The 21,027-nt window shown below is 42.7% G+C and overlaps 1 protein-coding gene across 4 annotated transcripts; it reads right to left on the bottom strand.

The window, feature by feature from the left end:
• Nucleotides 1–1,622: 1,622 nt before the first annotated feature.
• LOC139453770 (BTB/POZ domain-containing protein 3-like) lies at nt 1,623–18,179 on the bottom strand. Of its 4 annotated transcripts, XM_071235246.1 has the most exons (5): nt 17,819–18,179; nt 13,584–13,711; nt 11,227–11,367; nt 8,921–9,233; nt 1,623–4,934 (listed from the first exon to the last, which is right to left on the bottom strand). In XM_071235246.1, exons 4-5 carry the CDS (start codon nt 9,226–9,228, stop codon nt 3,824–3,826), a joined length of 1,419 nt encoding a protein of 472 aa, XP_071091347.1. In that variant the 5' UTR covers nt 9,229–9,233; nt 11,227–11,367; nt 13,584–13,711; nt 17,819–18,179; the 3' UTR covers nt 1,623–3,823. The 4 variants fall into 4 exon arrangements, with proteins under 4 accessions (XP_071091347.1, XP_071091354.1, XP_071091339.1 ...); XM_071235253.1 differs by lacking the exon at nt 13,584–13,711; XM_071235238.1 differs by lacking the exons at nt 11,227–11,367; nt 13,584–13,711.
• Nucleotides 18,180–21,027: the final 2,848 nt, after the last annotated feature.

Below are 21,027 nucleotides of genomic sequence, written 5' to 3'. Positions count from 1 at the left end.
AAACAGAGGTACGAGGACGCATAAAAGATAGCTGAGTTGATGCCCTCCGAGGAAAGTAACTATGACGAAGACGGCATAAAGATTTTTTACAGTACGACCAAAGAACTGCCAGTCGACGAAACTGCAGATGGCGAGGAGGCTGACAGATGAGACATACATGAAGAAGCTGGACAGTACATCAGCTTTCCCTGAGGCAAGACGTGTCCGTTGACCACCATCCAAAAACCCATTCCCTGACATGAAGAAGGATCTGTCATGGGTCAATACTGAGTGTGGAATCCCGTAGTACGTGGTGTGGTGTGGTGTGGTGTGGTGTGGTGTGATGTGGTGTGGTGTGGTGTGGTGTGGTGTGGTGTGGTGTGTGTAACGTAATATATGTGGGTGGGTTAGTGACTGAATTTGCGGATGTGTGTGTTCGTGGTACTTCTATGGGGGTGTGATGCATATTTTGTCTCGAAAGCCAAAATGGTTGGTTGTCTAAATAGTGACACTTTAATAAACTATTCTTCTTCTTCTTTTTGTTCATTGTCAAGATGCTGTGTATTACTCCCCAGGCTGCTGACATGTGTTATCATTTTTTATCTTCAAATATCACGATGTGCCCACTGATACCGTCATTATGTGGATTGCCTGATTGTTTAGAACTATCAGTTGCGATATATTATATGATTGCTTTGTATAACATCGGCATGCTGTTCACTTTCATTGGGACTGGATGCTTTGCACAATAGCCAGAGTATCTCACGGTTAATTATTTTTTTATCATTTGCATTTACATAAGTAAAGAACATATCAATTTAATCTGAATACGTCAATGTGTCAATTTCTTGTTCTAAAATACAGGTAAAAGTATTCATATTCGACCTTTTATCATTTGTATTTGTAAGATTTTTTAAAATTTTCTTGCGCCTGTTGTACATTACATTTATGGTCGTAGTTTGTTGACTTTGCTATCGATATTAGGCTGAGCCCCAAGAAATGTTTTGAACATTTGATTGCATTTTAAGCAATTTTGGACAATATTCATACAAAAGTGGCAAAATTAAATTAAACAAGAGTGGCGGATGTAAAATTTCGGTGTTAAATCAGTACTTTTAAAAAATCGGGAATAGTTTCTGCGCACCCTGGGTTTCAGCCACTGATGCCTACGTCCACTTTTGCCTACAGTTACTATTGCCTACAAAAAAATAAAGCAGTGTGGAATAATGCCTACACAATGAAAACAACATACCCATGCTAGGAATGAACTCTTTGAAATTTCTTTGAAATCATCAAATATCTGCTGGTGTATACTATAAGAACTAATGCAGTGATGCAGAAATGATGCACTGATAGCAGGTGTCGCTGAAAATCACTGGTGCATGACTTTGTTTATTGTAGACTGTAGGCATTAGTGGATTTAGGCATTAGTGGACGCCGCCGCCACCTGGGAGCAATACTGCCACAAACGTGCAATGTCCCTTTTCCCATGTTGAAGCATATTGAGAAAAGAATACCTTTGTACTTACTTATCTCTTGTAAAACATAAGACATTACTACAACAATTATCCCCGTGTTATGGGTTTTCGGATGCTGAATAAACATTCAAAGTTTTTTCACCTGAACAACTGTAAAACATCTCATTCACTTATAAAAGACAACTTTATCATAAAAAAGTCATTATTGGAGTATTAACAATTTTTGTGTGACATTATAACAATGTATACCCTACAATTAAACCGACACCTCAGAACAAACCAAATTCAACACTTTAAATTAATAATAAAATAGTTTTCATCCTCTGTGCAATCCACTCTGTTGGCTAATCTGCCATGTGCACGAGAGCATGTTACAAATCACATCGCGGCCTCCACGTACAAACGAATCCAAGCTCATCACAAATTGATTTCAACACTTTCAAAACAGAAGTCACCGCCAATGCAATCACCCCCGACAGCTAATCCTCTCTGTGCATTTGACCATAAAGTCTACTCACATACCAAGCACCGCTCCAGGAAAAGTACCAGACGCCTCAATCGCTTACCCGTCAATATCATTGCAAGGAGAGTATGTACTCCCGCTAACAGTCTGGAGGACTAATTGAACATTCCAGTAATGTTACACGCCACTATATCAGTTTTTTGTAACTATACTGCACTATTTTGCACATACAAAACAATTATAGAACAATACATAGCAATTATCCCCCTTTACCAACATATACAAAGAAACACAGTGCTCAACTTAAAACACTTCAATTTGCACATAAAAAATAATTAAACACAAATACATACCAATTATCTCCCTTTACCAATATATACAAAGAAAACAAATTTGGATACACCATATATACAAATTTGTATATTTTTGTATATGTCGTATATACAAACTTGTATATTTTTGTATATATCATCATTCCAATCTTGTATATGCTTTGGAAATATCATCATTCCAAAGCATATACAAGCTTGTATAGATGGATTTTTTTTCAGTGTTACCAGCCGACCCCGTTAGTCGCCTCTTACGACAAGCATAGTCGCCTCTTACGACAAGCATGGGTTGCTGAAGCCATAGTCGACCCAGTATCTTCCCCGGTCTTTATGCTTGAAATTAGGATCCATTCAAAAGCTCATTAAGGACCAAGAAAGATCTGCCTCCGGGTCGTATGAGCGATATATTTAATGGGATTGGAAAAAACTTTTACATGTTAATTGCATACAAACTGGTAAAGATTCTGTCCCCAGTACTGGGACGTGTTCAAGCTACCTAGCCAGGCCTACCAATAATAAACTGACAGACCGCAACAATAAACTGACATATGCCTACGATATAAGGAATCGGCAACGTAAAACAATGAGAACGTAACCAAAAGCTAAGAAAGAGTATCATAAATCTGAGAACACGGTGCCGAAAACATGGAAACGGTAGAACTAAAACTCACAGACCACAGTCTTGTAAACTGGGCATGCGCAGAATAAGAAGGAAGTGGACAGCCATGATCATGAAGATCAACAAACAGCGAATAAATTTACATATTACAGCGCCAACACAGAACACAATGTGTATTGTTGTATTACCGCCGTTTCCGACAACGAGCAAGTTTTTCCGTTACGTTCGCATGCATTGTTTTGAGTCGCCGATTCCTTGTGTATTGTAGACTTATGCCAGTGTTTTGTCAGTTTGTTATTTCATTGCAAGGTTAGACTAACATCCAGTCTCTGAAATGAACTTTTTTACAGAAATGACAGTTGTTAGATTATAGTTATAAAATATAATAAAAAGGAGCCCAGAGACTTTCTCCTGAGACTGCAGTAATCCAGACTTGCCAAACATTGTAGACTTGCATGGACTGTATTGGATATATTTGTTTCAGGGTCTGTATGACAGACTATTGGAAGGTCTGCTGGCGACCGCAGTCCGCGTGGTGTTCCAGACGGCGATCCCGGCTCTTAAACCGGTTAGAAACCAGCAAGAACCTGTGTAGTACAGAGCGACCCTGTCTTAGGTATTCCTCAAATAACCCACTACTCACTCGTCAACCTGTCCAGTTGTATTTCAAATTACATGGCGAATATACCCCATTAGTTTACCATAGATTTTGGTTACAACATGTAAATGTCATGTGATGTATGTTTCTGTATCACTCTTGAGATTGTATGAGAAATCTGAACCTCTCATTGCCGATGGTCCATTGTCTTTATAATGATCGCGGATGAGGGGGTCGGAGAACATCTCCGGGTAAAGAGTTCATCAGGCTGCTTTTCTAAGGAAGGAGTTCGTGAGTGTGTTAAGCAGTTCCTAATGGCACATACTGCTTGAAGCTTGACGTGCCTGACGTGCTTGATTATGTTTCCCTGACGAGACAGTACATGATACCTGAAATGATCCCCTCCTTCAGGCTGTTCTCCGTGTTCCCCGGAGTGGGGACGTGCTCAAACCGCCACGTCACTTCCCCCCCTGGGTCGGTGAGTTCGGACATACCGTTCATGCCACCCCAGCCCCGTACTGGTCCCTCAATGACCAATGTGAGGGTGTACCTCTCTCCCGGAGTCAGGGGGACGGGCGTTGTCATGGCAACTTCTAGCTGCTCGTCTCCAGCCTTCAGGTCCACGTCAAAGTAGTGGCTGCCCACCCTTGCGTTCTGAGCGTCACGGACCACCAGTGTCACGTAGTACTTCACCGTGTCACCAAGGACGGCATTGTGAGGGTCAAGGAAGGACTTGAAGTAAGATAAGGCGCTGGTGATGATATTTGCTGGAGCGTACAACATCACGCCCATGAAGATGACAGGCTTGTCACAGAAGATGTACAGAGCATCTTTGACCTTACTCAATGGATGCCCAAACCCGCCCTGAACCAGACGCTGTACTCGGTATATGACTTGTGCAGTGTCGCGGGGCTTCGCGATGAATGGTTCAATGTTGGACTTCGGCGAGATATAGCGTTCTAATATCTTGACCTTTTCGCTGTCGGTAAGAATACCATCTGCAACCAACTCTACGAACACAGACTGGGCCATGAGGGGAAACCTGACTTTATACAACGTAGCGCCGAGAACTTCTCTCATCTCGCCGGCACTGTGATTCTTCCCCTGTCTCTTGCATTCTGCCTTGGCCCATCCCACAACGGCTTTGAAAATAACATCCTCTTCGGCCTTGAGGTCGTCCATGGCGAGCAGCTTGTCCAGGTTGTGATGGGAGAGGTCGACGAAGCTGTCCGACGTTAGCACGAAGATGGCGTCTCTCTTCATCACATTGAAAGCCTTCTCCTGCAGCTGCTTCACGTCAAACAGACACGCTTGTTCCAGCAAGGTACAGGCGTTGTCGGGGCTGATGGAGCATTGGCAGTACTCAAGGACTTCTTGTTCCAAGGACTTAATACAGTACTTCTTGGAGCAGTAGAGTAGGTTGAGGGCATTGTCCGCCGACAAGGAGATGACCCCAGTGTACAGATACCTGCAGTGAACGAAAACAAACACACGTATTTTAGGCGAGCGACTAACATCTGAACCTGCCGTCCAGAGAAACACAAGTACATTCGGCACAAGTCTCACATCTCATCATAACACCCTATACAGTATATACCACAACACCCTTCCTTCCTCTACGGTGTATATCACAATGCCCTATATGGTATATATCACAACGCCCAGTATGGTATATATCACAACGCCCTAAACTGTATATAACATTATACGATGTATATCAGAATGCCCGATACAGTATATATCACAATGCCCTGTACAGTATATATCACAATGCCCTATACAGCATATATCACAATGCCCTCTACGGTATATATCACAAAACCCTATACGGTATATATCACAACGCCCAGTATGGTATATATCACAATGCCCGATACAGTATATAACACAATGCCCTATAGAGGTTATATCACGATGCCCTGTACGGTGTATATCACAATGCCCATACAGTATATATCACACTGCCCTTTACTATATATATCACAACACCCTTATAAGGTAAACATAGTAATGACCTATACGGTATATGTCACAACGCCCTATACGGTGTATATCACAATGCCCTATGTATTATATATATCAATGCCCATATCAATGCCCATCTATCACAAAGGCCTAAACGGTGTATATCACGTACGGTATATATAACAATGCCCTATATGGTGTATATCACAATGCCCCGTACAGTATTTATCAACGCCCTAAACATTGTCCTGTACGGTATATATCACAATGCCGTATACGGTATTTATCCACGCCCTAAACATTGTCCTGTATGGTGCATATCAGAATGCCTGACACGGTATATGTCACACAAACCTACACAGTATATATCACAATGCCGTATACGGTGTATATCACAATGCTCTTTACGGTATATATCATATTGTCCTATATGGCATCTATCACAATGCCCTTTACAATATAAATAACAACTAACAATACAGTATATATAACAATGACCTATATACGGTATATATCAACGCCCTAAACGGTATGTATCACAATGCCCTGTACTGTATATATCACATTGTCCTATACAGTATATATCACAATGTTTCATACTCTGTACACCACATTGCCCTATGCGGTATATATAACAATGCCCTGTACGGTGTATATTACAATGCCCAAAACGGTATATATCAACGCCCTAAACGGTATATATCGCAATTACATATACAGTATATAACACATTGCCCTATTCAGTATGTATCACAATGCCCCATACAGTTTATATCAACGCCCTAAACGGTATATATCACAATGCCCCATGCAGCATATATCAGAAAGCCCTATACGAAATATATCAGAACATCTTATGTACAAAGGCATTGGAAACGTTTCATTGTCATGTCACATGAGGCCACAAGGTTGCACTGAACTCAGTATCTCGAGTGACCGCCCTGGGCAGCAATCACGACTCTGCATCTCCTTGGCACTGACTGGATAAGTGTACGAATTCTGTCCCGCAGAATGCTGCGCCATTCTGCTTGTAACGCGTTGGCCAGTTGTGGGAGTGTCTGCGGCATGTTCTGACGTTGACGTTCACGTCGATCGAGTTCATCCCAGAAGATGTTCGATTGGGTTGAGATCTGTAGATCTCAACGGCCAGGGCAAGCCGTTGATGTTGGCATTATGAAGGTAGTCTACCGTGACACGAGCTGTGTGCGGTGGAACGTTGTCCTGTTGAAACAGCTCCCTCTTGCGGTCAACGATTGGAAGATTGGTTTCCCTGAACCACAACCAAGTCAGATCTCGTGGTGTAGGATATGGTCCCACACCATGACACTACCGCCACCGAAATTGTTGAATTCACGAACACAATGTGGGGGGACAAAACCGCTTATTTCGACGACGATAAACACGTTGTCTGCCGTGTTTATGGCTTATGCTTGCCTTTTTATAGCCACAACCACGAGTTACGAATGTCATAACTTGCACGTGCACTTTGCTGTACTGTTTCCCTCCATGGCATTTTTGAACAAGTGTGAAAAGAATGCCGCTTAAGACATTGCAAATCGACAATGGCTGCGCTTTGACGAACCGTTTGTCGAATTTTCGGTCACCAACATTTTCCAATAACATATATCCAGTTTATATTGTTTGTGAAGTCAGGTTCAATAAATTACATTCTATCTGTGCGTTTCTATTTTGAAAAGTGTCTGGTGTATGTAACAATGCCCTATACAGTATATATCACAACACCCTTTAGTCTATATCACACTGCCCATACGGTGTTATATAACAATGCCCTATACACTATATATCACAACACCCTTTACCGTCTATATAACACTGCCCATACGGTGTTATATAACAATGCCCTATACAGTATATATCACAACACCCTTTACAGTCTATATCACACTGCCCATACGGTGTTATATAACAATGCCCTATACACTATATATCACAACACCCTTTACAGTCTATATCACACTGCCCATACGGTGTTATATCACAATGCTCTATACGGTGTAACTAATGTTATATTTGGGATAACACTTTCTTAGTAAAGTACAGATTCTAGTACTTTTTTTTGGTTGAGTCCCGGACGGGATTCGAACGCACACCTGCCAGGGTGAGGCACCTAATCGCCAGCACACAAAGTCAGCGATCTGACCCACTCAGCCACCGAGCCTTTGTGTGCTGGCGATTAGGTGCCTCACCCTGGCAGGTGTGGGTTCGAATCCCGTCCGGGACTCAACCCCCAAAAAAGTAAAGTACTAGAATCTGTACTTTACTAAGAAAGTGTTATCCCAAATATAACATTAGTTACATTTGACCACTTTCTAAATGGCATTGTGTATTCATAGCTCTATACGGTGTAAATCACAATGCCCTGTACTGTATATATCATATTGTCCTTGGGCGGTCGGGTAGCCAAGTGGTTAAAGCGTTCGCTCGTCACGCCGAACACAAGAAGGCTTCCTGATATGGGTACAATGTGTGAAGCCCATTTCTGGTGTCCCCCGCCGTGATATAGCTGTAATATTGCTTAAAGCGGCGTAAAACCATACTCACTCACTCACTCATATTGTCCTACAGTTTATATCACATTGCCCTAAACGGAATATATAACAATGCCCTATACGGTACATATAATATAATCATATATGGCATATATCAAAATGCCGTATACAGTGTATATGACAATGCCCTATACGGAGTATATCACATTGCCCTATACAGTGTATATCACAACGCCCTATACAGTATCTAGCACAATGCCCTATATGGTATATGTCATAACTACGTTTTTCAGTATATATCACAATGCCCTATATGGTACATATCACAATGCCCTATATATCAGAACTACCTTAACAGCATATAATATAAAGGATATATCATATACGGTATATGTCATAATGCCCCATACGGTATATACCACAATGCCCTATACGTTATATATCATAACACCCCTGTAGGGTATATATATGAAAGTCTTTAACGGTGTATGTCACAATGCCATATACGGTGTATATCACAACTACCTACCTATACAGTATATATCACAATGACCTTTACTGTATATATCACAATGACCTATACGGTGTATAGCAAAGCACCCCATAGAGGATATATTACATACGGTATATACCACAATGCCCTGTACCGTATGTAGCATCGCCCTGGCTGTTGTGAGTTCACTTCCTCGAGGCTGCCCAGATCCTGCGATCTTGGGATCAAATCGTTGGGAAGGGGGTATTGTTTTTGAAATAAACAAGTAGTTCCAGTAAATACTGTAACAACATTTGACTCAGGATTTACAAGAAAAGTGTATGTATTAACATATAGGGGACGCCGACAAGCCTCCTAGATTCCCTGATTATATGGTCGGTATCTGGACGTCATGCCAGTCCGAATCGTGTTGCTGAGGGCAGTATTCTTCAATATACTCTAAATTGTGAAAAACAGACTCAGAGCAGTGTCTCGGGACAATACTACCTTAGAAACTGTCTGAAGACATTGGGCTGTATATCTGTAATCTTCACCTCCTTCGTCTCTGCGATACGACCACAAAACATCGCAAAAAATACGCAACTGCGGCTTGCGAGCATGAACCTATGAGCCAGGATTGTCTCCCCTTCCTCCCCCACCAGGAAAGTGACGTCAGACAGAGTTTCGCCGTCCAGCATCATCAAGTTGGTCTGAATGAAGTCCTTCCCCGACTGCCAGTCATCAACAAAGCCGATGTTATCCTCATCGGCCTCGCTGTCGGTCAGCGACAACGTCGACGGTGACTCCTCTGCCATGACTGCTGTTGACGGAGAAACAATAGCATGACTGTTTGGTGAGAACCATGGCCATGGTTATACATATTACGAGTTAATAATGAAACACAAGTCAGTATGATAGGCAGAGAGGTGGATTGACTTTTTTTTACCTCAATGACATCATGTTACAAGCAGTAAATACAAGCATTACTAATAGGGGCAGGGTATCAGGGACATGGCTTTCACTAATATTCTCACGGATCATTAGGGTGTCTACCATGACACTAAGAATGCTTGATTCTGATTGGTAAAAATACCAGTAGCCTTTTCGCACAACCTACAACATTCTCGTGGGTTGAGGTCTTTATTGCGATTGCAATTGCGATGTGTAAGATCAACAACCTAAGATTTCAGACACTCCTGTAGGTGATACAAGGGTGTGGATCCCCCCTGCCACACTTATTGCATCACCATAGTCATTGATCTGATTTAAGATAAAATCTTTCTCCTATGCTGGTCTGAGCAGTTCTGTCAGTTCATGAGAGAGTATGCAGGGTGACCAAAGCATGCAGTTTAACAATAGGTGTTGGCTTGGCGAATCAGTGTATGAAGCTTCTGGCCATGGGGCAATTAGTAGGTTAAAAAGGTCAGATACGCTTTGTTATAGTTGACTGAAAGTAACAACTAGTTATATATGATAAATATATGGTAAAACCTAAAATGGAATTAAAACAAATATACTCAAGAATTACATCGGCCACACAAATAAACATTCTGCCGATTAGAACGGTAGACGTTCGCTATGTGAGCATTATAAGTTAGTTTTGTCAAGAACATGACGAAATACATTCGAGGGGTCCGTTCCACAAATCGATCGTAGCGCAAACCGGATCGTACGTAACTCCCAAACTGTAACATTGACTTACGTCTGCCGAGGCGCTACGATCGCCTTGTTGAACGAGGCCCAGCTCACTCCCCAACACTGCAGCCTTCTGCATTACCCAGATTGTCAGAAGGGCTGTATTCCTGGTAGCAAAACCGGGTACTCTCCAAATGTCAGTCAACAGATTGGGAGGTACCAAACCTAAGGCACTTGAATGTAATTCCTTTGCACTGTAATTTCTTCTGCACTATCATTATTCAAATATCACAGTGTAATGAAATGCATGTTGGAGAAGGCCTCGTAAGTGTCAGTTGTGCCTAATCCATTTGCAATAAAATATGTTTAAATCAAAAGGGGTTATCTGTCACATGTTCAGCGTTCCATGCGGTGGGTAGTGATTACCCAATTCATCATATGCGCATGCGTCAAATCTGTTGGACGTCCGTCATCTCACTCTGAGAAAGATGAGGACATATGGGATTTCCTCTCCTTGTATTCAGAGGACAATTTACCATATTGCGATATTGTGATTCAAGGAACATTCTGTGAAATTATGTGTGAAGATTTTCACCTTCAAACTTTGTTTTAGTGGCAAAGATATTAAATGTAGTATATACGATCAGTTAACAACGAAGCCGAAAGCTCTCACTCGTGACTTGAGCCGCTTGTGTCGTGACTGATACACACTGGACGGAGACAAGGATCCACAGAACACAAGGATGCGATGACCAAAACAAAGAAATCTACTTGGAAGTGAGGCAGAAGTTTGGAAATATGGATAAACAGTCTTTTGAGGAAGGGCTTATCATTATATATGAAAAGAATTTGGATCAAACCAATCACCCAAGTTCAGCTAGCTTCCTCGTCAGACGCAGAAGTAATAATGGTGGACCACTAGTGAGTGAGTGAGTGAGTTGGGTTTAACACCGTGTTTTAACAGTATTCCAGTTGTATAACGGCGTGTCAGCTTGAATTGGGAGGAAAGCCCGAAGTGATGCAGGTGTTAGACTTTCACCACTTCGGTGAAACCCACGAGCACGGGTATGGTGCTGACAAACCGAGAAACATAATCGGGGCGAACCGGGATTCAAACCCACAATCATAGGTTTTTGGCGGATGGACCACTAAGTAAATATGCTCAAGATACAGCTTACCTGTTTGATTGTACTGAAGGTGGAATACAGGGTTATTTATTTCAGGCAAAAGTACTTAGCCGGGCCAGCACTCAACTGAACAGTCCTATGTTACTGATGACGCCACACCAAGTGACGAGGACAAGACCACGGCAAGTATGTCTACAACGAGGACAGAAAAAGCAATGTCCTAGATGCTAATGATGAATTACAGAAACGAAATTCTGAAATCTAAATTTGACAATGAGATTAAGAAGAAAAATGTTGTGATTGAAGCAAAGATGAAGATGGTTAATGAACTCTATCAACTCCTTGAGGTGACAATTAATCTACACCACAGAGGGAAACCTGCACAAAGGGGAAAACCTGCACCACAAGGTGAAACCTACATCACATGGAAAATACCTGTACAACAAAGGGAAAACATGCACCACATGGAGAAAACATGCACCACAAGGAGAAAATCACACCTCAAGGAGAAAATCTATACCACAAGGTGAAACCTGCACCGCATGGTGAAATTCTACACCACAAGGTGAAACTTGCACCACATGGAGAAAACATGCACCACATGGAAAATACCTTCACAACAAAGGGAAAACCTGCACCACATGGAGAAAACATGCACCTCAAGGGGAAAACATGCACCACAAGGGGAAAACATGCACCACATGGAGAAAACATGCACCACAAGGAGAAAACATGCACCTCAAGGGAAAACATGCACCTCAAGGAGAAAACATGCACCACATGGAGAAAAACATGCACCACAAGGGGAAAACATGCACCTCAAGGAGAAAACATGCACCTCAAGGGAAAACATGCACCACATGGAGAAAAACATGCACCACAAGGGGAAAACATGCACCTCAAGGAGAAAACATGCACCACAAGGGAAAACATGCACCACATGGAGAAAACATGCACCTCAAGGAGAAAACATGCACCACAAGGCAAAACATACACCACATGGAGAAAATATGCACCACAAGGAGAAAACATGCACCATATGGAAAATACCTGCAAAACAAAGGGAAAACATGCACCACAAGGGGAAACCATGCACCACAAGGGAAAACCATGCACCACAAGGGGAAAGCATGTACTACAAGGGGAAAGCATGTACCACAAGGGGAAAGCATGTACCACAAGGGGAAAGCATGCACCACAAAGGGAAAGCATGCACCACAAGTGGAAACCATGCACCACAAAGGGAAAACATGCTCCTCAAAGGGAAACCATGCACCACAAGTGGAAACCATGCACCACGAGTGGAAAGCATGCACCACAAGGGAAAACCATGCACCACAAAGGGAAACCATGCACCACAAGTGGAAACCATGCACCACAAGGGGAAACCATGCACCACAAGTGGAAACCATGCACCACAAGTGGGAACCATGCACCACAAGGGGAAACCATGCACCACAAAGGAAAACCATGCACCACAAGTGGAAACCATGCACCACAAGGGGAAACCATGCACCACAAGTGGAAACCATGCACCACAAGGGGAAACCATGCACCACAAGTGGAAACCATGCACCACAAGGGGAAAACATACACCACAAGGGGAAACCATGCACCACAAGGGGAAACCATGCACCACAAGTGGAAACCATGCACCACAAGGGGAAACCATGCACCACAAGTGGGAACCATGCACCACAAGTGGGAACCATGCACCACAAGGGGAAACCATGCACCACAAGTGGAAACCATGCACCACAAGGGGAAAACATACACCACAAGGGGAAAGCATGTACAAGAAGGGGAAAGCATGCACCACAAGGGGAAAGCTTGCACCACAAGGGGAAACCTGCACCAGAGAGGGAAAGCAGAAACTCCAAAGGAAACCACCACATATGCCAATGCTGTCTAAACACATTCCCGGCAGCTGCACTTTTGAAAGTTTCGGAATTTCGGGAAACACCTCTTCAGACTGAGTCCTGGGACTGGATCTGGAACTTATTTATCACTGAAAGGGATATTAGTTCGCCCATCGAAACAAAAGACACTCGCCCACCATATGCTGGAATTAACGTTGACCTTTCGACCACTGAACATTTATGGAATTTGTACATCGGAAATACATATGGGTTTGAGTTTGGATCTCTGTATTGAAATAGAAAAAGCAACCTCCCAGAAGTAGTGTTCCAGATCCGGCAGTACTCCAAACATTCAGAGACACACAGATCACTATCAGGGAGAAGGTACACGACATGCGCTCATTAGCAACAAGCTGTAAGACATTAGCAGGTGAAGTGCATGTGCGATTGAGGATTGTCTTTTCAAACGTAAATGCAGATTAACCATTTGAAGATGTGAAAAGCAGTATATTTGAATACAAGCACAAGTCTGGAATACGTGCTACCTACGTGAGATGTATAACAACACGGTACACGTCGTACAACAGACACAAAGGACCGGTAGACAGGAATCTTGAGGACTGTGACGTCATGATGATGGACGGGTACATCTGGCCTGAAGATGTCACCTGCTGAGACTACATATCTCCAGGATTCAACAATGAATGATACTGTGGCAACAATCGTTATAACGTGTAATAACCAAACAATGGATATGTTCCCATGTGTATGTGTGCTTATATATCTAATGATGCTGTTGAACATGTTCTTCTATTACGTGGTGTTCTGCCTCAAACTGAGAAGATCATCTCTACTATACCAGGAGATGCATATACAGATGTTCAGGTGAGTGAATGAGTATTGGTTTACGCCGCTTTTAGCAATATTCCAGCAATATCACGGCGGGGGACACCAGAAATGGGCTTCACACATTGTACCCATGTTGGGAATCGAACCCAGGTCTTCGGCGTGTCGAGCGACGCTTTAGCTACTTGGCTACCCGACCGCCCCCGGATGTTCAGGAGCAGTGGGTGACCAACAGTACTGCTCACAGACTCACGTGGTTCTGGTGGTATTGCTCTACTACGGACGAACAGTACTGCTCACAGACTCGCGTGGTTCTGGTGGTATTGCTCTACTACGGACCAACAGTACTGCTCACAGACTCGCGTGGTTCTGGTGGTATTGCTCTACTACGGACCAACAGTACTGCTCACAGACTCGCGTGGTTCTGGTGGTAGTTCTACTACGGACCAACAGTACTGCTCACAGACTCGCGTGGTTCTGGTGGTATTGCTCTACTACGGACCAACAGTACTGCTCACAGACTTGCGTGGTTCTGGTGGTATTGTTCTACTACGGACAAACAGTACTGCTCACAGACTCGCGTGGTTCTGGTGGTATTGCTCTACTACGGACCAACAGTACTGCTCACAGAATCGCGTGGTTCTGGTGGTATTGTTCTACTACGGACAAACAGTACTGCTCACAGAATCGCGTGGTTCTGGTGGTATTGCTCTACTACGGACCAACAGTACTGCTCACAGAATCGCGTGGTTCTGGTGGTATTGTTCTACAACGGACCAACAGTACTGCTCACAGACTCACGTGGTTCTGGTGGTATTGCTCTACTACGGACCAACAGTACTGCTCAAAGACTCGCGTGGTTCTGGTGGTATTGTTCTACTACGGACCAACAGTACTGCTCACAGACTCGCGTGGTTCTGGTGGTATTGTTCTACTACGGACCAACAGTACTGCTCACAGACTCGCGTGGTTCTGGTGGTATTGCTCTACTACGGACGAACAGTACTGCTCACAGACTCGCGTGGTTCTGGTGGTATTGCTCTACTACGGACGAACAGTACTGCTCACAGACTCGCGTGGTTCTGGTGGTATTGCTCTACTACGGACGAACAGTACTGCTCACAGACTCGCGTGGTTCTGGTGGTATTGCTCTACTACGGACGAACAGTACTGCTCACAGACTCGCGTGGTTCTGGTGGTATTGTTCTACTACGGACCAACAGCTGCAGGTGGAATATACATTGTCTAACTACCTCGTGTACCTGTGCTATAGCTGTCAGATTACACCATCCTGTGTAAGTGATATGTGTTCTATATACAGTCGCCATCCCTCAACTAACAGTTTCATCTCAACGTTCTGATCTGTATGCCTAATTTTGTGCTCAAGGCGATACTGTTATCCTTGTTAACCTCCACGCTGACATATCAAAGTTTGTTATGTAATCACGAGATAAACATTTATCTAGAATTGTCAGCACACGATGTTTAGTGAATACAATAGAAGAGTTTACATAAAGACAATATCAGTAAATCGCTAATAGATTATATCCTCATATCATCTCAATATAAAGTAGTACTAAAATGTGTCATTGGTTGAAACCTCTCTTAGGGTCTCTGGTATCTGGTACAGACAATGACCATGTGGGTATCACAAAGAACGATATTGAGACACTGAACACCATGATCGTGGATCGTATGTTAGATGCAGTCACACAATGTACTCCTGACGGTCGGTGAAATGCTCATCTGAAGCCGTATTGGAAGCAGGGCGGTTTACATGATCCTCAGTGTGATCTGCGTGAGGCAAGGTGCAGCTGGGGGTGAGGAGAACCCCGAGGGGGGAACGCGGAGTCCTGCATGCAGTACAAGTGCAGTACAAGGAATGAATGAATGAATATGGTTTTACGTCGCTTTTAGCAATATTCCAGCAATAAAACAGCGGGGGACATCAGAAATGGGGATCACACATTGTACCCATGTCGGGAATCGAACCCGGGTCTTCAGCGTGACGAGCAAACACTTTAATCACTAGGTTATCCCACAATTGACGAACAATGTTATAATATTTTGATTGAATTTTCATGCTATTTTGATTAGACAGCAAAAAGGTCTTGGACATTTGGTTTGCCTGATACTGTGTTTTTGGTGAAATGATACGTGCTTGGTGTTTGTACATAGATAACGTGTTCATAAATATATGGTGAATAACTATATAAGTATAACTATAATAAAAATGTAATTATGTAATTTCATTGTAACTCTTCGGTTCTGGAGACCACAAAGACATTCATTCATTCATTCATTCATTCAAAACAGACACTCATACAAGCTCGAAATGAGTAGAAAATCCAGATTAGACGTTGTATATATATCTTCATTTTCAAGATGTACTATTAATGAACAATATCGGAAGAAATATTACTGAGGAATACTTCTAGAATGTTTTAGAAGCTTTTCTTTATAGTTTTTGTAATGTACAGATTCATATGTGATACATGTGAATCATTTTATTAAGAATGTATGTATTACTGTATTCAATATATTAAATGTTAAATAGTGTTATATTTATTACGGGCGAGTGTTGAGTATCTGAGCGCATCCGTGTACACTGTTAGGGTTTTCTCTGGTCTGTAATTGTTTTACTTTACTTTGTTAAACATTCCGCCCTTGGCGTGACGTGACGACACCTGTGAGGTCGGCCTAACATAGTGGCAACACTTTAGTCATACTGAGGACAGGTGATTTTACAAACAACGTGTTACCAGTAGAAGCTTTAACATTAAAAATAGTTCAGCATAGAAATGAACTTTTCTTTCAATACATATGAACATTTAACTACATAGATATCCACATAACGAGGATGTGTATTTAGGCGTCACCTGATATTGAACAATCTACTGCGCATGTCCTTTGTAGGCAGGGCAGAAGTGAACGGTGCTCCAACACGAGTGATGTTCTATTTATAGCAGGTTGCACTGCAGGTCGGAGTGTCCCAACAATCGCCGTTGCCACCCCAACCTTTCACTACTTCAAAGTATGTGCTACACAGATCCATACACTACCATGTGTTACATAACTCCATACAGAAAAGAATACATGATCTATAAGAAGACATCCAGCATGGTTTAACTGGACACCTGTGTCAGTATTGCAAACCAAAGGTTTAACTAGACACCTGTGTAAGTATTGCAAACCAATCGTTTTCACCGGACACCTGTATAAGTATTGCAAACCGTTGGTTTAACAGGACACCTATGTAAGTATTGCTAACCAATGGTTTAACTTGACACCCGTGTACGTATTGCAAACCAATGGTTTGATCGGACACCTGTGTAAGCACGAAAACCAATGGTTTAACCGGACACCTGTGTAAGCACGAAAACCAATGGTTTAACTAGACCCCCGTGTAAGTATTGCAAACCAATGGTTTGACCGGACACCTGTGTAAGCATTGAAGACCAATGGTTTAACTGGACACCTGTGTAAGTATTGCAAACCAATGGTTTAACCGGACACCTGCGTAAGTATTGATACCAATGGTTTAACCGGACACCTGTGTAATTATTGCAAACCAATGGTTTAACCGGACACCTGCGTAAGTATTGATACCAATGGTTTAACCGGACACCTGCGTAAGCATAGAAAACCAATGGTTTAACCGGACACCTGCGTAAGTATTGATACCAATGGTTTAACCGGACACCTGTGTAAGCATAGAAAACCAATGGTTTAACCGGACACCTGTCCGGGAACCCGTTTGGTGTAATCAAGAGGAACAAACGTTACAATCCAAACACACATATATCTAAATCAAAGCCCAAGATGTCCCGCTCCCTGGCTGGAGCTCGAGACACATACTCCCACCCGAACTCCATCAGTATGCAGTATGTCTCCTTACACACTCTAGTGATGCATGTTCCCTCCCCATTGTATCTTACCTGATAGTGTTGTTTAAGCCTGTTTGTGTACTAGCTGTGAAGCCATTGAGTCTTCCTGCTCGAATCTTGCCGATTGTCGTCACGCCAGGCCTCCACGTCATAACATCCTGATTCTCTAACCTACTTTCCTTTGATAGAACTAGATGAATAGAAATGCGCATTTATGTGCGATATTTCCAGCTGTACCTGCTTTCAAAGCTCTATTCATAATGGAATTGAATAGTTATTCTCTCTCTGAACACATGCTTGACTCGTTCACGTGCACATCATGTGTGACAAACACGTCAGGACAATGAGTGGTACAAACAAGGCTGTGTTGATACATGAACGTCGCTGCATACAAGCAGCACAGCTTTAGCAGTAGTGTGGACGGGACGAACACCATAACACTGCAGGGGTCATTTGGTTGGTTGGCTGTCGTCTCGCAATAAAACAGGTGTGCAGATAATGATATTCTATACGTAGCTACATGTGTATTAGAGCATAAAGATAATGGTATTCTACATATATCTACATGTGTATCCATCTACGCAGATAATGATATTCTACATATAGCAACATGTGTACCCGAGTATGCAGATAATGATATACTATACATAGCTACATGTGTACCCGAGTATGCAGATAATGATATACTATACATAGCTACATGTGTATCCGAGTATGCAGATAATGATATACTATACATAGCTACATGTGTACCCGAGTATGCAGATAATGATATACTATACATAGCTACATGTGTATCCGAGTATGCAGATAATGATATATTATACATAGCTACATGTGTATCCGAGTATGCAGATAATGATATACTATACATAGCTACATGTGTATCCGAGTATGCAGATAATGATATACTATACATAGCTACATGTGTATCCGAGTATGCAGATAATGCTATTCTACATATAGCTACATGTGTTTCCAAGTATGTAGGTAATGATATTCTACCTATTGCTACATATGTATCCGAGTGTGTAGGTAATATGGAATAATAGTGGTCGTTTGTGTCTGATTGTGCCCAGCTCAATGAGACACAATGTAGAAGTTTAACTCAGGCACAGCATACTCCAAACCGACCAGTCCCAAAATGTCCCAGCGCCAGACAGGGTAACAACAGGTACCACGTGTTATCGCATTTTGGTATTCGGGTATCGAACCGCGTAGCTTCTGATCTCCGGATAGACGCTGTTTCCACTAGGCCACGGAGAAGGCATGGGGGATGAGGTCGGGGACCCCCTTGGTTGTCTTATATAGCAGTGTATTTTATTATTTAACAGTGATTGTAGCTGTGTTTGATTGTTTCTGTTGGGAATCGGTAGACGCTCATTGCATTGTGTTTGGGCAGTGATCAGTCGTCAGGAAGTTCCTATGCTTAGATGCTAGTGTGGTGTGTAAACTTCAGGTCCGGTATACCGCGGAAGGTGATTGTATGTTATGGGAACGTCTTTAATGTTTAGTACCGTTAGACTTGTGAGGGTACTGTATAGAAATTTGCAGTAGCGTGTTAGATTGTATATATAGTAGGACAAGAGCGTGTTTACATAACTCGCTCATCATCTCTGATTCCCTGCCTTGACCATCTCGGAAGCTTGAACACTGTCGCCGCTGGGTGAACATATATTATTATCACTGTCTTTTGCTATGACCACTGTATTTTTGTTTTTGATACTGACCACTGCCATAATATTATATTTTGCTTTTGAATATTGTTCGACCCGTGAAGATTCGGAGTAGAATAGGTCTTCAGCAACCTATGCTTGCCGTAAAAGGCGACTATGCTTGTCGTAAGAGGCGATTAACGGGATCGGGTGGTCATGCTCGCTGACTTGGTTGTCGTGGCGTCTATCACTGGATTGTCTGGTTCAGACTCGATTATGTACAGACCGCCGCCATATAGCTGGAATATTGCTGAGTGCGGCGTTAAACAACAAACAAACGAATATTGTACTGCCACTCTATTGTGTACTGCCATTTTAATTGTTGTGCAGTATTTTGTATTGGTTTGAAAATTTAGTGAATTTTGTAATATATTTGTTAATATATACCATTTGTTGGTTGTTTGTTGGTTTCACACTAGCTTCTTTTACTTACATATTTATGGGTAACATATTGTTTCAATTTGGGTATCCACACGTAACAACATGATTGGATGTGGCTGTATCGCTGGGTAATGTTATTGTGGAAGGAGTAAGGGAGACAACCCTGTTCGGTCTAGCGCCTGACGTTTGGTCAGTTCAACATGCCTCTAAACCAGACGTTGGTGATATGATCTGCTACTATGGAGAAGGCCTCTATTTAACTCGGTAAAGGATAGAAGCTCAAATCTTATTTGTTTTACTAATTTTACCATGGAGACGACAAAAAATATTTGTTGCATTCCCGGGCCCCGTGCGGAATGGATCTCCAACACCCCGTGCTGCGCCTAATGCGTCCCCAGTACCTCGTGATGATCCTAACGCGTCCTCAGTACCTCGTGATGGTCCTAAAGGCTCGCCAATACCCCATGATGGGCCTAACAGATTCCCACTGTCGCGCAAAGGTATAGGAGCTAACTCAATTGAGGATCGGGTGATAACAGTGTGTGAAATAGCTGATAGGATGTCCTCGTAACTCGACGCTGTATGTGTTGACGCTGTATGTGTTGATGCTGTATGTGTTGACGCTTTATGTGTTGATGCTGTATGTGTTGACGCTGTATGTGTTGATGCTGTATGTGTTGATGCTGTATGTGTTGATGCTGTATGTGTTGATGCTGTCAATGGTTGTCTGTACCTGACAAAACTCGGTTTTGACACAGTTGGCACATTACATCTGGCGGCGTTAAACAACATTCACTCACTCGCTGTCAGAGTCCTGTCCTTAGGAAGATGTCCACTCTCGTTGTATTTGGGTTTTGTCCTTGTTGGGAGCACGCCTGCACCAGAATGTATGCACTCAGTGATGTCCGAGAAGCCACACACATGAGACATTAAAAGCCTTTATTTCCCCGCATAAGATAAACGTGCGGTTAGTCACAGTAGTCGGTCACGTGACGGTGACGTGAGCCACATCTGACGATACAAAAATGAGCTACATTGATGCTGATGCATCCCCAAGTTTAAGGATGCTCCGAAGTCAGAATATTCACAGTATGAGGTAGAACCTAATTGTGTTTTGGCCTCATCTTGTCACTAGAAGCTTAAATTCATTCCCGAAATCGGCAA

This window comes from Haliotis cracherodii, unplaced genomic scaffold (assembly GCF_022045235.1).
Source record: "Haliotis cracherodii isolate W230 unplaced genomic scaffold, xgHalCrac1.p SCAF_1, whole genome shotgun sequence".
Classification (NCBI taxonomy): Eukaryota; Metazoa; Mollusca; class Gastropoda; order Lepetellida; family Haliotidae; genus Haliotis; species Haliotis cracherodii.
This window is presented reverse-complemented; position numbering and strand designations above follow the sequence as displayed.

Coding starts and splice junctions, on each gene's coding strand:
- LOC139453770 (XM_071235246.1), bottom strand. CDS start 9,228: ATGGCAGAGGAGTCACCGTCGACGTTGTCGCTGACCGACAGCGAGGCC. Junction 4,935..8,920: donor GTCTTCAGACAGTTTCTAAG/GTAGTATTGTCC, acceptor CGTTCACTGCAG/GTATCTGTACACTGGGGTCA.